Here is a 20,117-nt window from a genome sequence, read left to right on the forward strand (position 1 = left end):
TTGAGTAAAAAAATTGTATGTCTTATTGAAATTATGGACATTTCCTATCAACTTGGTTTTTCCCTCCTTCTTCATATTCGTTTTCCCTCCTTCTTCATATTCTTGAAATTATGGACATTTCCTATCAACTTGGTTTTTCCCTCCTTCTTCATATTCTTTTTCATATTCATATTATCGAAATTATGGACATTTCCTATCAACTTGGTTTTTCCCTCCTTCTTCATATTCTTGTTTAGATATCCTCGTTTATCCTTCATATTCTTGTTTAAGATATGGTTTTTTTTTCATTTTAATTCCAGCATAATCTGCTATTTTTCTCTACCCTATATAGCGATGAAAGACAATGTAATATCACTTTTCTTACATTTATTTTACAAAAGATTTAAAAATTGATTTAACTAAAAAAAGTGTATGTCTTATTGAAATTATGGACATTTCCTATCAACTTGGTTTTTCCCTCCTTCTTCATATTCTTGTTCACATTCTCTTGTTCATATTCATATTCTTTTTCATATTCTTGAAATTATGGACATTTCCTATCAACTTGGTTTTTCCCTCCTTCTTCATATTCTTGTTTAGATATCCTTGTTTATCCTTCATATTGTTGTTTAAGATATAATTTTTTTTTTCATTTTAATTCCAGCATAATCAGCTATTTTTCTCTTCAGCGATGAAAGACAATGTAATATCACTTTTCTTACATTTATTTTACAAAAGATTTAAAAATTGATTTGAGTAAAAAAATTGTATGTCTTATTGAAATTATGGACATTTCCTATCAACTTGGTTTTTCCCTCCTTCTTCATATTCGTTTTCACTCCTTCTTCATATTCTTGAAATTATGGACATTTCCTATCACCTTGGTTTTTCCCTCCTTCTTCATATTCTTGTTTAGATATCCGTGTTTATCCTTCATATTCTTGTTTAAGATATAATTATTTTTTCATTTTAATTCCCTCATAATCAGCGATTTTTCTCTACCCTATATAGCGATGAAAGACAATGTAATATCACTTTTCTTACATTTATTTTAAAAAAGATTTAAAAATTGATTTGAGTAAAAAAAAATTGTATGTCTTATTGAAATTATGGACATTTCCTATCAACTTGGTTTTTCCCTCCTTCTTCGTATTCTTGTTTAGATATCCACATTTGCTGAAAAGTTCCAAGAGATCCAAGGATCGATCCACCAATCCAAGCTCCATATTTTCTCTCTGCTGGTGAATTAGAACTGACGATTTTCAATTTCATGCTCTAAAAATACAAAAATATTGAAAATATAGGGTTTCCGGCAATGGTAATTCCAATGGCGTATTTTCTTTCCGACCCGATGCCGTTTTCGAGGGGTTTCAGGCTATTTTACGAAATTCCCATTAGTTGGCTTTCAGAGTAACGTTGAACATTAAGATTAAAGCGACATAATACCTACTATTCCTGAATCAGCTACATATGGTTTTTTTCTCACTATTTAGTTTTCTTCAAACAAATTTTTAAATGTTTTGTTACTATGGCTGTGCCTCGATCCATACTAGGCTGCAACTCTGCTGAAAATTTTGAAATGGGATCTTATACTGTTGGAGGTAGTCATTTGCTATAGTCTTGCTCAGGAAAGGTTCGGCATACCCATGTTTATACTATTCCTCTAGCAACCCTTTTTTTTACCGACATAACTCGTAACCATTTTCAAAACGAATCACTATTTGTAATAGAAATTCTGCATGATTTCATCACGTCATACAGATGATAATGTGTAAAAAAAATAATAAAGATAATCGCATTTTATTTACCCTCCAATCACTTTCGACTCTTAAAAGCGCTCAGAAAATACAATTTCCAATGAAATGAGCCTTCTCTTATGTTTCTACGACCACTCATTCTACGAGAAATGGCCGTGGGAAAAACAAAATAAACAATAGATGGAAACTACATTGATCAATATTGCGGGGGCACTTGATTTTGGAAATCGGAATTTTGAACTACAGTATTATCGGATATATAATGTCGTCAAAAACAATTAATAAATTTCAAATAGTTATTACAGAACTGCGGCTATAGGACCCCTCGCGAAGGTCATTTGGACTTATATACACTCGAAAGAAAGTCAGGTCAGATATCATGGTCGTTCGTTCAGATAAGGATCGAACCCTAGCCCAGAGTAGCCGAATACTGAGAAACGTGTTAAAAAACTGTCAAGTATGGAAGAGTCGCCATTTGAAGCTAATTAGGAAATGGTAACTATGATTTTGACTAACGTTAATTGTAAAAGTTAATTGCGAAAACAAATCTATCAGAATTCAAAAAATAGCCTAGGTACAAGAAAGGAACTAGGTATTCAGAGAAAACACATTCTAGTTTAAGCGGTATTAACACTACCACCGAATTTTCTATGCTAAGTGGTTAAGTAACATTAAGTATAACTATTCACACTTAAATAAGCCCTTCTACACCAGACAGACGCGAACAACCATAACACCACCATAATTATCATGTAGATCATCATAGGCAAACTATATAGAATTAATTAAATTAGTAACAAAATTAATTTTAATTAAAGACTTTTAACGGAGATCCAAAATTAAACAGGAGCGAAAGGCCTTCCGGGAAAAGTTTTTTGATTAATTTTCAAAATTTATGAATTCCAGATCTTCCATTTATTGCTATTATGTTGACTTTTCCAAAAACGTTGCAAATACTTGCGTAACTTAAAATTTATTTGATAATAAATACGATACAACCAAAATCTATTCCATAAGATTACATAAAGAAACATTAAGTCTCTAGTAATCAAGGCCGTAACCAGGGGGGGTAGGGGGTTTTACCCCACACCCCTTGAGATGTTTACCCAACTCTTAAAAACGTAACAAAAATGAATATAAGCCAATTTTGATGCATTTTTATCAACCCCCCCTCTCCCGAACAATGTTTTTGTAAAAAAAAAAAAAAAAAAAAAAAAAAAAAAAAAATCCTGGATACGACCCTGTCAGAAATGCTAGCGAGAAAGATTCTCCAGAATGTGCGTAAGTCTTATTAGACCAAAACGCACCATCTATAGTTTTTATTATTCAAACTTTAGGAGGAATGGTAATTATCGAGAAAGAATTTTAATAAGTTAGGATTGCGGTGGCACGGTGGGATTGATCTTCTGGTTGGTAATACGGGTCCCAAAATCAGATCCCACCTGCAACAACCTGTAACTTAAAATTTGATTCCGGAAATTTATATGGATTATGCAAAAGAGTCTCCATAATCCAATCCAAATAAGAAAAAGAAAAATCAACTTATTGGTGGGAAAGATTATAATAAACTCAAATCTCTACTCACCGACGGGGTTTTAACTGAAAGATCCCTAGTTAAGCGCTCAGAAAAACCTTGAAGCAATGAATTGCCACCAGTTACAATAACGTTTCCATAAAGGCTCTGAAAAAGAAAAAAATCATTTCTATTTGTTCTTTTTTATATATACAAACAACTATTTGACATAGAAAACCGCCGCAAAACCTGCGCAATCATCAATTTTGAATGGCCAAGCTAGGTATGGTAAGGTGTTTAGCAGAGGCGCTAACTCACACAAATATAGGGAGGGGGAGAAATTTTAGTCAACAAAAATGAAATATCAAAAAAAGGGTATTTCTCAAAATCTAGAGGAGCGGGCAGTTTTTTTTACCAATGTTTGGAATAAAAACAACAACAAAGGTCTTGTTCTAGATCTAGAGGGGAAGAAGGGAGGTTATTAATCGGACATCAAAATCATTTATATGCAAATGCAATAAACAGCATATAAAATGGATTGAAAGCAATCATATTAATGAACTTCACCATAGATACACCAATGAAGATCTACTTGTATACCTTCTGTCAGTACCAGACGAAATTACCAACGCATTAGAACATCTTGCGTATATTCAAGCCACCCCAGCATAGCCTTCAACCATTCAAAGCGTGTCAAGAGATTACCCATTTACCATGGAGGTGGGGGCTTGAGATCCTCCTCTGGTTCAGGTTCATTGATTTTTCAATAATATATACTAAATATACAAATATCCGGCAGAGAGACAAGCTCGTTTTGCACAGATAAAACAGCTAAAGAAATAAATAATGAAATAAGTGGATAGTCAATCAAAGAAAAACATGACAAAGAATAAAAAGAGAAAAAAATATAATAGACATAATATTAATTACTCACCAGGCCACTGATTTTTCCAACATATTTCACAGAGTTCGCCTCTTTTCTGAATCCCCCTATCACGAAAAAAAATTCACATGCATACCTCTGGAAGAAGCACTAATATTTGGGTATGTTTCAGATCACTCTTAGTACAATCAGAACATCTTACAGGGAATGTAGACCCTTATTACTAATAATTTATGAGAATAGAATTATGTTGTGCTATATATGTGTGAGTAATAATTCTACTCACATAGAAGCCGGCAGGCTTCTATATATGGATTTTCATTGCCACTTGTCTTCTAAACGCAGACAATCTGAGACTTCTCTTGATGTCATGATGACGTCGAATGGACCTTAAATTAGAAGCAGTGCCTTTGTAAAATTAGGTTTGTTTTTTTATTGGACCTTTAACTTTTGCCTCGGCTTGTCTTTTGTTATTATGAAATAAATATCCCCGAACCTTTGTTTCTTTGAAAAATAAAGTTGAAAATTTTTTAAGTTCAGTTCAGAATCCCTATAGTTATTATATAAACTGCAAAAATATTAAAAACATATTAGAATTTAATAATTGACAGCGAAGGCCTCTTTCTTCTTTCTATCATACAAAAAGAACCAGGCTGTTTTTTTTTAGTTTCTTAAGATAAAAATTCTAGTACTTCAATCTGTAAGAGAAAGTGCTTGCTTCAACTGGCTTGATCATCAGCAAAGCGCCGATGAGAATTTTTACACCTCTTTTAAGAAATTAGAATTTTTAGAAAAATCTAACAAAAAGTATTTACAAATTAATAGAAACATTTCATGCCTCCAGCCCCCCCCCCAAAAAAAACACACTCACCGGTCTTAAGTCAACATCACACATGCCGACACTGGTTGTTACGACATGTCCTATTCCCAGCATAGTGGATGACACTCCACGAATTCCACTAGGGTCAAATAAGGCCTCTGGTATCCTAAAGCGTTCTGCTCCAAAGTCCTGTTTAAAAAGATGTGATTTTAAATACATTAAAAAAAAAAGAATTGGGTGGCTACTTCATGAAAAATAAATATCAGAGGAAAGCAACGAAGAAGATTTGTGGCTGGTTTTGATTATTATATTTTTTATATGAACATGAGGAACCAGAAGAACTGGAAAAATGAGGATAGAGATAGATGTATAGATAGATAGATAGATAGAGATAGATGGATAGAGAAAAATGAGGGAAAAATGAGGATAGAGATAGCGCATTCGTCAGCCGACATTTTATATTTTAGTATACGTATATCGTCATTCTTACGCCTAAAGCACTATCAACCTATTACATCAAATCTTGTATTTGACACTTGTGAGGTAAGATCTGAGGCAGGATCAAAGACCACATGCTAATCTGTTCTCAAAAGGAAGATCAGCAGGGTAATGTGAATTAATAGGACCGAGGTGTAACTGAACAGGTAGCCTATACCGGTATCAGGTAGTATCAGGTAACTCTGATGCTTAAATTTTGCCAATTTTATTCAATATATTAGACAAAGTATGTTGTTACAGTATTTAATCATCTTAAATTTAGATTTTGTCAAATTTATTCGATATATCTAGCAAAAGATTTTGATAACAAAAAATTATTCCTTTTAACACTTAGATTTTATCAATTTTATTCGATTTATATGACAAAGGATGTTGTTTCAATTTTACTCGATGTATCTGGCAAACAATGTTGATAAAAAAATTATTCACTCTGATACTTAGATTTTGTCAATTTTCATGGGCAGAATATTTCATGGGCAGGGAAGTTTCCAGGGGGATTAACTTTTTCACTGGGGGAATCTGCCGCAATTCCTACACAAAATTATTTTTATATGTCTTACTTTCTCTTGCCGACTTAATTTTACGCGTGGAGATGTTAAGGATAATCGTCTGGGGTAAATTTTCCGCGGAGGTGGAGCCAGATTTCCTGGCATTATTTAAAAAACAATAAAAAATTAAATAAATAGAACAAGGTTGTTCAACTGAAAGTAAGGAGCAACATTAAAACTTAAAACGAGCATAAATTATTACGTATATGAGGGCGTTACCCCCTCCTCAACACCTCGCTTTTTACGCTAAAGCTTGAATTGTGTCCCAATTCTTTAAAAACAACTCCTGAAACACAAAGGTCGTTTAATTAGAACAATAAGAAGCTTTTTTAAAAGTACTAAAAATCTTTAACGTAAAGAGCGAGGTATCGAGAAGTGGGAACACCATTTATAAACGTATAATTTCTGTTCGTGTTAAGTTTTGATGTTGCTCCTTACTTTCAATTGAAAAAAAATTGTCTCTTTATTTAATAAGTAAAATAAAACTCTATTAAAGAAAACATGTTGCCACTATATATTTAAGAGACGTTAATTTAAAGATACCTAGTAACCGCTCATGAATCTACTGTGGTATTTATTTTTGCGATTTATTTTATCTATTTTATCTTGTTTCTGGGGGTTAACTTGTCATTGAACATTGGCATTGAACATTAATCCAGCTCAGCAAAAAGTTTTTGGTTATTATTTCAGAAGTTTGAAAATGTCAGATATTCAGATACGACCTTTAGGCGTAACAGCGACAATATTCTCTCGTAGACATTTTGTAATTCTCTCCATTCATTTGATAAGAAAATCGGTCCCCATTTAGCTATGAAGAATTTTCCCATAATTAGTCATTGAAAACAAAACATTTTTTTACTCATTTTTTGGGGTTATTTCAAAATTATGAAGTTTTTAGGGATGTATCACATTTTTGCCAGCATATAAGAAAAAGAAACGATCAAAAATGGGGTTTTTAAGGCCAAACGAGAATACTAAGTAAACAAACATAGCAAATGAAAAAAAAAACAGTGAAAAAAACAAAAAATTAAAAGATGAATAAAATTCAATAAAAGCCAAAAATTATAAGAATTAAAACCGAACACCTAACAACCATAAAAGCGAGTCATTCGCCAATATCCGCGATTTGCACAAAATCCAAAAAATTATGAACTGCCATCGATGGACACTAGCGAACAACTGAGAAATAAAAGTAAAGAAAACAATTCATTCACTCAAAAACGAAACGAATTCAATTAAATAAGTTGAAGAACTATGTCATCTGATTTCGGATTTTAATTATTGCATTTCTTGCAGACACCCTTTGAGACCTAAGGGGTTGTTCACGTGTTTGATGATATGATTGGGAAAGTGGTTCAAGGTTTATTTCAGGGATTACTAAAGTATCGGCTTCTCTTTTGAGAAAACCGAAATATGACTCGTTTATTCTTAAATCACCGGAATCTCTGTTTAAAGCGTAACCTAAATGTTGGCATTTAAAAATTTCAGCCGCTTCCCTGTAGTGCTGGACAATAACCTTGTCATGAGCAGTTAAATAGTATGTTCCGGAAAATCATAGATATGTTCTGCAAAGGCAGAGTCAAAATTTTCCGTTTTTTTTGCTTTTAAGGGATGTTTTATTTGGGAATGTTTACCCCATTAGTTTAATAAGTTCTGTAATTGAAAAACGTATTAAAAAGCTATCAGATGGTGACACAGCTAACACAAATCAAAGGGAAAATTCCCTTTACCTTGGTCTCCTGTACGTAAAAAGGGTTTCAGAACACATTTCCAAAGTTTAAGTATCTATTATTTTCCGGAACATACTATTCTATCTAACCAAGCTAGTTTAACTGCTCATGACAAGGGTATTGTCCAGCACTACAGGGAAGCGGCTGAAATTTTTAAATACCAGCATTTAGCTCTAGCTTTAAACAGAGATTCCGGTGATTTAAGAATAAACGAGTCATATTTAGTTTTTTTCAAAAGAGAAGCCGACGCTTTAGTAATCCCTGAAATAAACCTTAAACCACTTTCCCAATCATATAATCAATCACGTAAACAACCCCTTAGGTCTCAAAGGGTGTCTGCAAGAAATGCAATAATTAAAATCTGAAATCAGATGACATTGTTCCCCAACTTATTTAATTGCTGGTTCGTTTTTGTTTTTGAGTGAATGAATTGTTTTCTTTTCTTTTATTTCTCAGTTGTTTGCTAGTATCCGTCGATGGCAGTTCATAATTTTCTGGATTTTGTGCAAATCGCGGATATAAACGAATGACTCGCTTTTATGGTTATTAGGTATTTGGTTTTAATTCTTATGGTTTTTGGCTTTTCTTGAATTTTATTCATTTTTTAAGTTTTTGGTTTTTTTCATTGTTTTTTTTTATTCTTTTCACATTGACTTTCCACGTTTGTTTTTTGTTGTTTTTTTTCTTCGGCACTTTCCTTGAATACATTATTTCGTTTCACGCTGAGAAGAGAGGCAGTTGTCCTCTCGAAATATTCGCTTTGTTTGTTTATTCAGTATTTCCGTTTGGCCTTAAAAACCCCATTTTTGATCGTTTCCTTTTCTTATATTATGGCAGGCCAATGTAGTTTAAGATATTATCTTTGCCAGCATTACCACGTTGAACCGTAAAAAGCAACAAAAAAACTAATTCATCAAATTTGAGAACGCTTTCATTCGTAGAAATTCAAACATGTAGATCAATTGATTCAAAAGGACAACTACACCTTTTTAGGCTGTTTGGTATAACATGTCTTTAGTTGCTGTTTTTAAATCATTCTTTTTTTTTTAAGAATTGACTCCCTCCAGATGTGAAAACCGCTTAGATTCAAATTGAATTTTTTTTTCGTAAAAAAGTCCCGACTTTTCCCTATTTTTTAAAAACATATGTGGTTGCGTAAGTTTTGCGCAAACAATCCAAAAATCAGACTTCCTTGCATTGTATCAGATTAACGACGCTTCTTGACTACTAAGGTGCTCACGTTGGCCCTGACGTGTGTTGCTACATCCAAGTTACGGGACCCTTGTGTTTCTACGGGACCCTCTGGGTTCGATGTTATCAAGTTGAGGTCAAACCCACTACGCTCCCACAGGACACACAAGATTTCAGTTTCACTACTCTTACTACTTCAAATTATTTATAATCTTAATCTCTAACACTGTTTAAAAAAAGTAAAAGCGAGTCACTTCGTTTGGAAGTTTATAGGAACTTTGAAAAATAGCCTGAGATTCCTTTAACACTGTGAGAGACCGAACTGAAAGTTGCACTATTACAATTACCAAAGCCGAAAACACCATTTAGACGAATTTTAGTCCCTCTCCCCCGGCTTGAGCTGCAATAAGAATCAATTTTTAACATGGTAATCAGTTAAGTGACTCCTTTTCTTGGTCACCGCGAGTGAGGCACTGAAAAATCATTGAGATGTGTTTAATCGATCATTTCGAAGCTATTTTTATATCTACATGCTTTTTGTAACCTATAATAGCTTGATCTCTATTATTGGTTCAGTTTTTGTTTTTTTTTACAATTGTATCCTCTAATATGTTCTTCTGTAACTTGAATCAATGAATTTATCATTGAAATTAAAATTGACCAAGTTAGGCATAGTTTTGAAATATCGTCGAAACTACCAAAACAATTTAGCAAAATAAAGTACTGGTAAAGATCACGGCACTGAGCTTTACAGTCCCTACGGGCGCTGCTGATCTTCGTTTCACGACCCTTCAGCCAGGAAGTACACTGGGGGTTGGAGGCCATCCATCCTGTGCTTTCACACGCCCTTCCTTCAGTTTACCTTCCCCATATTTCTCCAGGTACCTATTTGGAGTTAGGTCAACTTTGTCTGAGCTTACAGAGTCACACCAATGATCCCCGTTCCAAACTAAATAACGAGCGACACCAGGCCTCAGACCCCTGTCCTCACGGACAACTGACAACCCATGGTTGTCACGACAACCATGACAACCATGGTTGTCACGGACAACCCATGTCCTCATGGAGAACGGATTTCAAATTTAGCCATGCTAACCCCTCGGCTAGGGCACAATTCAAAGAAAGTGTGATTATCACAAAAAAGAAAGAATATCACCGTTTCCTGCGTAAAATCATGACTAAGTTATTCCAGGGTTAGAGGGCGGTGATCTTTACTTTCAAACATTTTTAAAGACGAAAGTTTAACGAATGTAAAATTGGTTTTCGATAAATTGAGTAAGTAATCTGGCTTCGGGATGATAGCTAGTCTCGAATTTAACATCAGAACATCGATTTACATCGCTTGCTACTTGCTCACATTTTTCTTTGACGTTCAAAACAGTTTACAGTATAGAAATATATGAAGTACTAAAGAAAAACAATATATAAACAGCAGATGCACAGAAAATATACTAACAGATGAAACAAAACAGTTCATGGTATTATCCGTAGAATTTTGACAAACTAGCACTGCCGAAAACAAAAATTAAAATAGGATTCTCGCAGGATGGACACATAAAGCATTTAAAGAGTCTTTCACCAGAGAAAAATACCAAATATCTAAAAATGAACAAAACAACCGTTATGATGAAAGGGAAAAGCGTAATCGGAAACGAGAATAAACTAAAATTAAGGTTCCCAAATTTTATTCTGCTGGTTCAGAATTAAGGAACTTGACATGGTTCTAGATCACACTTGCGCAAGCAAAGTCGAGGTGTGAGGACACGCCCCCCCCCAAGAGTTAATCCGAAGAACATTCCCCAGGCAATTGTTCAGGCACTCCCCAGGGCCTGAACTTGAACTTTTTGTGGGATCAAACCCAGGGCATTATCGCATCCAGAGAGGGGATGGGACTGAGGAAAATAAAGACAGACAAAATACAATAGTTAAATTACCTGATGATAACCAGTAGGAAATTCATATTGAATAGATGGCATAGAAGAAGCCTGTTCTTCGTCATAAGGCTGATCAGAAACTTGTAAAACCGTCGCTTGAAAGTCTTGTACTACTTCCTAAAGTAAAAAGTAAAGTCCATTCATTAGTATAGAAAACACAGATTAATGAGTATTTCCTATAGAAAAAAAAACAGATAATTAAGGATTAGAATACTTTCAGGCCTTTACCTTCTTCTTTATTTCTAGTGCCTCTTCTCGCTTTGTTCTTGGGGAAACTATACAGTTACAGGCCCAGAGAACTTTCAGAACTGTATGATTTATATGTTAAAGAGTTATATTTACTCCATAGAAAACCAAGAAAGTAAAATATATATTACAGTTGGATGGGATATTTCAATGGAAACACGGAACCAATTGTATTGCTATTTACATTCACGAGATATCTTTTACGTTTCCTCCTACAGACCCGTAATTTACATCTTGTGACGAAGTGTAACGCTGTACTTGCAATTATTTCTGTAGGAAAAGAAATATCGGTTTACAGTGCCTGGTTATTGAAGCTAAGCCATCCGTTGGTTTTCACTTACTTAAACTTAGATCCGTGCTTTCCTCCCCTCGTGGGAGGAGGAGATCCTTCCACCCCTAATGATGTGCAGGACAGCATTGGTAACTTCATAGGGGAGTCGTCCGTTTCAACCTTCTTCCTTAGTAGAAATTACCTCAAATGTTTGTCTTCATTAGTGTTGATAGTGGAGCAGCTAAGCTTTAAAAATCAGAAGAATCGTGCATTTTTTCAAGAAATCATGAAAGTTGTTGGACATATACTTTCGACTTCGCTGAACAATCCTCGAACTGGAGACAAAACATTCTATCACTAGAACGTCGCCAAAACGTCGTATAACGTCATTAATTTTCAAATGGGGTTTTAATATCTCAAGAAAGTCTTGAAATGCTTAAAAAATGCTGCTGAACCCACTGGTCGTCCCACTTTTATCCTCAGATCATAAGAACGTTCGTTGTTTAAACAACCCAAAAATTCAAATGGGGTTTTAATAGTTTAAAAAAGTCTCGAAACGGGTAACAAATGCTGCTGAACCCACTGGTCTTCTCATTTTTATCCTGAAATCATAAGAACATCGGTTGAACACGTCATAAAACGTCGCAAAAATTCAAATGGAGTTTTAATAGCGCAAGAAAGTCTTGAAATGGGTAAAAAAAAATGCCGCTGAACCGACTGGTAGCGTCACTTTTATGGTCAGACTATAAGAACGTCGTCTAAAGAAACACACATATATATATAAAAAATATGGGAAAAATCAGGAGGGGGGATATCCTAAATTTTTCCCAGCACTTCTTGCCAAAATAATCAAATACAATTTTTGTTATTGTTACAAACTCCCACCCGCAATCCAAAAAATAAAAAGATCTATTGTTCCTCCATAAAACTCTACGCATGTGCCTTTACCCTAGTGGCTACTCTGCATGATACATTTTTTGAAACCTTTACGGGTCAATTACGGTACAAAAATAAAAATAACACTAGCGACAAATGGTAAAACTCTCATCCTTATTTAGAAACCATTGCTTTCACCTTATAGTAATTGCCAGTCGACCCCTTATGTTTATCATACATGATGCATTTACTGAAGCCTTTTAAGGTATATTTATCTAAATTTACGGTACTGAAGTCTATTGTGAAGCCTATTACGGTAAACGATTTCAAAAGCAATCACATCCCTCCCTGCGCTCTTTACTTTCATTTGAGAAAAAAAAATTTCTTCTAGTTAATGTTACACTCAAGTTGGCAAATATTCGGAATGGCGAATCGAATGATAATGAAGAGTAAAAGGCTGAAACGCAATCAGACATAAATTTTAACAGGGTTTCATCCTTAAATACATTTCAAGACCACAGTGAGTGTTAGTGTTTTGCTCTGTTAGAGTTGACGTCGAAAGGCTACGTTTTTTTTTCTTTTTTCTTGTAACACGGAAGACAGATTGGCAGAGGTCCTTGCCGAAATATCTGCTTTCGTCTTTTCGATGGCTGAAATAACCCTCGTATTCTCTGTTATTTTTTAATTCTTTTTTCTCATTTTTTGTTTCTTCTGTCCGAGGTTCCATTATGAATTTTTTTTTTCCATGTAGGCTAATTTTATATAATTTATTTATATGTCCGGTAGCATTTTAGAGTCAAGTAAATTACAAAAATAAATAAAACATAAAGAATAGTATTCTCATTACCTTCCAAGAAATAATAAACAAAAAACAGAAGAAAACAATCCTACCTTCACCATATAGTCATGCCAGGATTTGGTTACTTCCGGTAAGTTGACCTTTTTCGTAAATTTCGGCGGGTCATTTTCATTGACGGCTTCTTTGGATCCAATTGCATACATAGGTGTCAGGTCAGTACCAGATTCTTCTAAAAACTGACGACATTGATGTGTTAAAAAATTACCCCCTAACGGGGATTTGACAATGCCTGTAAAAATTAAAATAAGTTGTGTTTAGGGATAACAGGGATTTCTTTTGTTATGGGGAGGAATGGGGGATACCTTTTATGGGAAGGGAGGGATGACCCAATGAAAGCCCAAATGATAATGGACAAAGTTGCATACTACTCTGCAAAGGTCATATTAAGAATTAACCCAACAAAGACCAATGTGATGTTTGCCATTCCCAGAGTCCCCGTTCTATATCCCTAGACGGCAACAGCATTAAGCATGTTAGAGAATTTGTATACCTCATCTCCCTTATGGATTATGAAGGGGGATCTGATCAAGAAACTGAAAGACGTATTCGCCTAGCCTCAGCCCGCTCTTCTCAGCTCAATAAATCACTACGGAAGTGTCGAAGCATAGACCTCACAACGAAAATTAGAATCTACGAAGCGATCGTCAGAAGTACTCTTCTATCCTAGTGCTCCGAGTATTTGATGCATCATCCTAATCTGCAATAGCATGGTAAACTCAATGGCTTTAAGGCTATGACCGTTGAAATTATTACCTTCACCATAAACGTTGAAGGTATTTGCACAAAATGCCAACTTTCTCAAAGCTCTAAGAAGGATGTACAATTATTGGATAAGAATATCGCATTTTTCTCCTTTTTCCTCTCTCTCTCTCTCTCTCTCTCTCTTTCTAAGCAGTTGCCAAACGTCACTTAAAACGCAGCTTTCAAGCGAGATTTGTCAATTGTACACACCATATAAATTCTACAGTATCCGGGAAAGCGGTATTCAGACACCGGAATAAAATCTCAATCGAACCCGAAAGTTCACAACTCACTTAAAATCTCAACCTCTACATTAGACGGATGAAACTGTCAGAAACGGAGCCAAAGCCTGGATTATGCTCTGGGAGAAAAAATCGCCTCGCCTATTTAGAAAAAAAATGGCCTCGCCTTCGTACATAGAACGCAGCCTGTGTTATGCGGGAGAACAAGATGATGAAATAGGGGTTGCATTTCCGCACCTAAGCACGATTTGATTTTGGAGAAACACTTCATTTCGGAGAGAGGAATTCCAAGTTAAGAAAAGACGCATATACAATGCCAAAGAATCAACGATCGATATTCTACCTTAAAAAGATAATATCCACCACGTTTCGCACTCTAGCACGGGTGGGAAACGAGGACTGTCAAAGCTCAAAATAGTAGTAAGCTGGACCTTTCACTAAACAAATTCACTAAATAAACACCTTGCCGCTATTGTACAAACCCTTCCTGCTCTCTCATGTAATATTCCCCCCCCACACCAGACCAGGATACCCCTGTGGTACAGCCTGTTGATGTTCAGGCAAAAATACATAAACTATAGAGAACTTTAATATGTCCCCTTGGTATTCCAATTGATTTAGTGGAAAGCATTTCCTGATAAGTTATCAAAACCTTTATCAAATATATTTAATACAATAACTAGAAGTGGTTCATTCCCTAAGTGCTGGAAAAAAGGATACATTACACCCATACAGAAGAAAGGTGTTAGTTTGGACTTTTATGGAGTCCGACCAATTACCTCAACATCAATATTCTCTAAACTATATGAGAGCTTTGGAGCAAATTGGCTTAAAAAGACGATCCTTGAACTTTTTAATGAACAACAATTCGGAAACATGAAAGTCCTATCAACGACACATTACCTGGTTGAATATCCTTTTAATCGACCTCCAAAAGGCTTTTGATGTGGTTAGTCATAATGTTTTAGTTGAAAAATTGCTGAATGAATTTAATGTACCCCTTTTCTAGTCAATATTATTGCATCTTTTCTGTCAAATAGGAGTCAATTCAAGTACAAAACTGTTTATTCTGATTCCCTATTTCTTGCGGAGTTCCGCATGGTACGCTTTTAGGTCCCTTGCTATATTTGGGAATGATTGATAATCTTAGTATTGAACCAGCCAATTGATAGAAGTTTGTGGATGGGATATCATTGCTCAAAAAGTAAAAAATAAATATTAAGAGCAGTGCAATGGAAATCCTCGAAGACGTTACAAGTGAAGCAGCCCAGTCAAAATGAAAGTGAATTCCATAAATCTAATATTATGTCCTTTAATTTTCTTAAATCAAAGCCATCATTTACAATCACAATACCTAATGAAATAAAAACAACAAAAACTAAACTCCTAAGGGTCGCAGTGACTAGCAATTTGAAAAGTGAGGTCCCAATTTGCTCTGTTGTTAAACAGGCTAGTGCATTTCTGTCTCTCTTTAAGCTATTTACTAAATTGTTATGTTCAAAAGCACATATCCTCTGCCTTTACTTATATTTTATTCGCCCACAGCTTGAGTATGCTTGCCCGGTGTGGCATTTTGGTCGTACGGTGGATCAGTCCGATAGGCTAGAAATTATTCAGAAGAGAGCCCTGAGAATTATTTACGGTCAGGACAAAGTGCCTTACATTCTCCTCCTCAAGGAATTCCGCCTGCCCACCCCGGTAGCTTGACGTGTAACTCTTTTAACCAACGCTTTCAATGTATACTCCCAGACCCCCATTGCCCTCAAAATCCCCATTTACCCCAATCAAAAGCACAGAACCTTCTCTCGGCCTTTATGGCCCTCTTACCTTAATATTTGATTATAATTTTTGATTTATTAGGTGGGTTTTCTCCCGCACAAGCATTGCTTCAGGGAATCGATGATGTATATATTTTTTTTTTTTAAATAAACCCATTGTTACTTAAAAATAAGAAGAAGAAATATAGAAGTAAAGCATAAATCCCACAAGACTTTTTCTTTGTTTACTTGTTTGCAGCAGAATCCGGAGTTTTTCCACCTCACCTAGAACCACCGTCCCGTAGGATATAGAATTGCAAACACATTATGCCAACCACTCAGCTAAGGTAGCTTTTCCTCTTTGGGCCACTGTAAACTGGCAAAAATGATCAGAGACGTTAAGTGGACAGAAAGTGGTGTTTACTTGACTACAAATCTTTGACTACAAATTTACTACTTGGGTTGAGTAATCTTTGACCCCCGCTTCTTTGTAGGTGTCTAGCCGATAAAATTATAATTAAAGTAAGTTTTTATTTCCTTTTTCAATGTCACTGGACTACTTACGAGAGATTTAGATACACAATTTGTCATATAAGATTACATTATAATTTACTTTTCTTTTCATATTTTAGCTGCTGAATTTAATTTTACTAATTTTTAAGACAGTAAACAAATCAGATAAGAAATGAGAAAAAATGTCCAATGGTTCTGAGCCATGTTTTAATGCATTTGGTTGTGTTTATTTTGGTACACGGTTCACCCCTCACCCTCTTTGAATTTGTGCATCTCAAAATGGTTGAAAAATACACTTTGTAGAATCTATTCCATTTATTACTATTTTTTATTTGTTGCTGTCATTGTTTTCACATCTTGCTCTTGCAAGCTTTGCTTTTGATGTTCTGCCAATTAACTTTTTATTTATAATAAATTGTCTTTTTACTACTATATCAGTGATGAGCATAATAATCGCGCAATAGATTTACACTACCTTTTCTTTAGTCTTTTATGTCTGTCGTGTATATGGGCACAAAATAGTCTCTAGAAGAGGGGGGGGGGGCACAGCTTCAAAAAACACAAAATAATCATTAAGTTTAAACATTCTATTAAATTTAAAGAGCTAATTTTCTGCTCATATTGATTTGATTTAGTAAGCTGACGGGAAATCTATTTGATTATTTGTTTGTTTTTGTTTTTTTGCAGAACTTTTGTTATTATGGTATATTTATTATATTTGTGTCTTAGTTATTTCTATTGTAAGCAATATTTTCCCGGCTGATCTGCTGGCGCATCAAACCTCCTTCTGCTTCAAATCTAAAGTCAGAAATCGAATATCAAGACTTCGACTGCAAAATAGGAAAAGCCTTGAAAAGCCAATCCTCGTTAAGAAAAAAAGACACAAGGTCATTTTTGAAGAACTCATATAGTCTACATCATTGAAGAACTCATATAGTCTACATCAACTCGAAATAGTTGACTAAAGCTTAGAGATTTGGCTTAAAAACATATTCATAAACTGTCTATAGACACGTAGACTATCTACTACAAGACTTGAAAAATTTAAACTTAACCCTTTTGTTCGAAGCTGCTAAACTTCTCTTTCTTCTTGATAGTTTTACTCTGTTAGTCTTTCTTAGATTGGACGTAAACCAATTTTTAGTAGCTAAACGTTAGGCTAAGTTAAAAACGTTACCGTTACTCGGTTCGATTATTAAAAAAACTAATATATTGCTTTGGCTGTTCCACCCTTTACACTGTTGTCACCTTTCCAATATCATCAACTCTAGCCCATACTAAAGCCTCAAAATGCACCAATTGTTGCAGATAAAGTTAAGCCATTCCCTGCTTTGGGGACCACAGCTACTACCGTAGTCAACAGCCGGCAAAGGCCGTAGAAATAGATTTCCATGTTCCTTTGTACCTTTTGTCGTTAGGTTAATTCATCAAGTGACTCTTTCTTTACCCTTTTTTATGATCATAAAAGTGGCGTGATTTAGCGTTTATCTTTGAGCCCTATGACCGCTATTTAAATAAACGAACGCGGATACTAATTTAAATAGGGCCCAAAACAGTGCTTATTAATTCAATCACCTATAGGAAGGTTAAAAACGTTGCAACGTTACATATTACCACGCTATAAACGTTACTAGGTTATACAATTCAAAAACTAATACATTTTTTCCAGCTTGTTCACCGTTTATGCTATTAACTCTTTGGCACCATCCCGAACTCTACCGCATATCTAACGACCTACTTTTTGCTGTTAGTCAAACCCTCCAAAGTGTAGATGGGACTTAAAACGATATTTAGTAATTGAATCAGCCTTAAGATAGTTAAAAACGTTACAAATTTATATGTTACCACGTTATACCACGTTACCGGGCTAAAGCAGTAAAAACCAATTTAATTCTTAAACTGTTTCAACGATGTCCCATAGTCACTTTTGGCAACACCCACCACTCATATTATTCACTAAAGGCGTGCTACTCCAAGGTGATAACGTCCAACCCTCCCTAGCATAGATGCAAAATCACCAAAAGGGTTTTAGCATTTAAAGCAGTGTTTAGCTAGATTAATAACACATTACACTTGTGTTTTCTAATGTATAAACGTTACTGATATGGACTTGTATAGCCTCTCCTTACCTTGGGTTAGAACGTAGCCGTCATGAACTGGAACAGCAGAGGTATGAGTTGCTCCTGAATCCACGACAATACCAGTACTTCGACCATTGGCGAAGGCAGCCAAAACAGCGTTTTTGACAAGAAAAAACGCAGGGATGTTGTATTTCTCAAACATAATTTCTGTCAGTTTTTCTCTTTTGCTTTTGATGTTCCACTAAAATGAATGCAGCTTAAGAAAGCGAAATAGAATAAAATGACGAAAAAGACAGCATCACCGAGAACTTGCATACATCAGAGCGCAAAGGTACAAAAAGGCAAAATGTGTTGCAAACGTCTGAAAGAACTGCCGAGACCAGCTAAGGCCAAGAAATATTTTGGCATTCGTTTTTTCTCAGCCTGTTTTCACTGCTTCAAACCTTATTAGAGTTAAACAACACAAGTGGTTACAATAATGAAAAAAAAAAAAAAAACAATTACATACTCGGACTTAAACCACTAGATTGTTGTTAACAAACAGTTTGTCGTAATAAAGAATGATCCGTGTCAACAGTAGCCAAAAATCTAAAAGGGAAATTTGGAAGCATCATATACATCAACATCTTCAATTTTATGTTTATTCCAATTGCACAAAAACTAAAAAATTTAAAGCTACATATAAAACCTTAGTAGCAGTTTCAGAAAACAGGGGGTTGGGGGTAGTGTCGTAACTGGTAAAATTGGGTATTTTATGTATTTTACCGCAATTTTACGGACCCCCGGAGAATTGGTATTTTACCTATTTTATGTATATTACCTAGTTTCCGGTATTTTATATATTTTACCGACAATTTCACAGCACAAAAGCGCGAATAGGCTGGCAGAAACAGGTTTGGATATGATTTTGTTTTGTCAATAGCTGTATTACCTGGTTTAAAAGGCCGTCTGTCTGACTTCAGTCTCTTTTCATCAGAATGATAAAGTGTATTATAGTACAGTTAGTTATAATTTTAAAATGGTGAAATATCAGTTGAAATAAAATTATGTTAGTATGTGAGCTGCTAAAGACAGAAAGGGCTAAAAGCAGGATTGACATATGACAAACAAGAAAAAAATATAATACATTAAAAATAAGACAAAATGAGGGTAATTTCAGCCAGTGGACCGAAAAGAAGCAAAAATGACAAAAGCAAATATCTCGTCATGAACTTCCTCCCAGCTGTCTTCAGTGCTCAAAAAAAAAAAGAAGAACAATTAACGCATTTGAAGTAACTCTCAAAAGAGCAAAAGTAAGACGAAATCAAACAAACCAAGCCAGAATAAATGAAAGACTACTCACCAATTAGATTGGGCAAGAATTATCTACATCGTGATTGACTTAGCTTGTCTACTGACCTAATTGTCATTAAAAGTGTTGTCAGATGATCTTAATTTAAACTGAAGAAAAATGTAATATGAATCCTATAATTTTAAGTGATTGTAAATTCGGTTTAACAATAACGATAAACAATTTTATTATCAAACGCCTTACACGGTCATGCTGATCAGTGGCAGCTCTTGTCATAATAAAAGATAAGGCACTAAACATAGAAAAATCATAGCCATAGCCATCCTCATACAAATTTATATGTTGATTCGAAATATCACCAAGTCAAACTAAAACCTAAGACATTGA

General features: G+C 34.9%; 1 protein-coding gene across 1 annotated transcript in view; it reads right to left on the minus strand.

The window, feature by feature from the left end:
• Positions 1–1,008: 1,008 nt before the first annotated feature.
• The window catches only part of Bap55 (Brahma associated protein 55kD), a 34,692-nt gene continuing 15,583 nt past the window's right edge, over positions 1,009–20,117 (minus strand). Inside the window, exons 4-9 of the mRNA XM_089101717.1 lie at positions 18,488–18,680; positions 13,138–13,334; positions 10,854–10,970; positions 5,004–5,141; positions 3,322–3,417; positions 1,009–1,254 (exon numbers count right to left, since the gene is read on the minus strand). Coding sequence (XP_088957843.1) covers positions 1,087–1,254; positions 3,322–3,417; positions 5,004–5,141; positions 10,854–10,970; positions 13,138–13,334; positions 18,488–18,680 — 909 coding nt within the window. The 3' untranslated portion in view covers positions 1,009–1,086. The remainder of the gene's footprint in view (positions 1,255–3,321; positions 3,418–5,003; positions 5,142–10,853; positions 10,971–13,137; positions 13,335–18,487; positions 18,681–20,117) is intronic.

Source organism: Artemia sp. Qi Xiang Cuo, chromosome 15 (assembly GCF_049724085.1).
Source record: "Artemia sp. Qi Xiang Cuo chromosome 15, ASM4972408v1, whole genome shotgun sequence".
NCBI lineage: Eukaryota > Metazoa > Arthropoda > Branchiopoda > Anostraca > Artemiidae > Artemia > Artemia sp. Qi Xiang Cuo.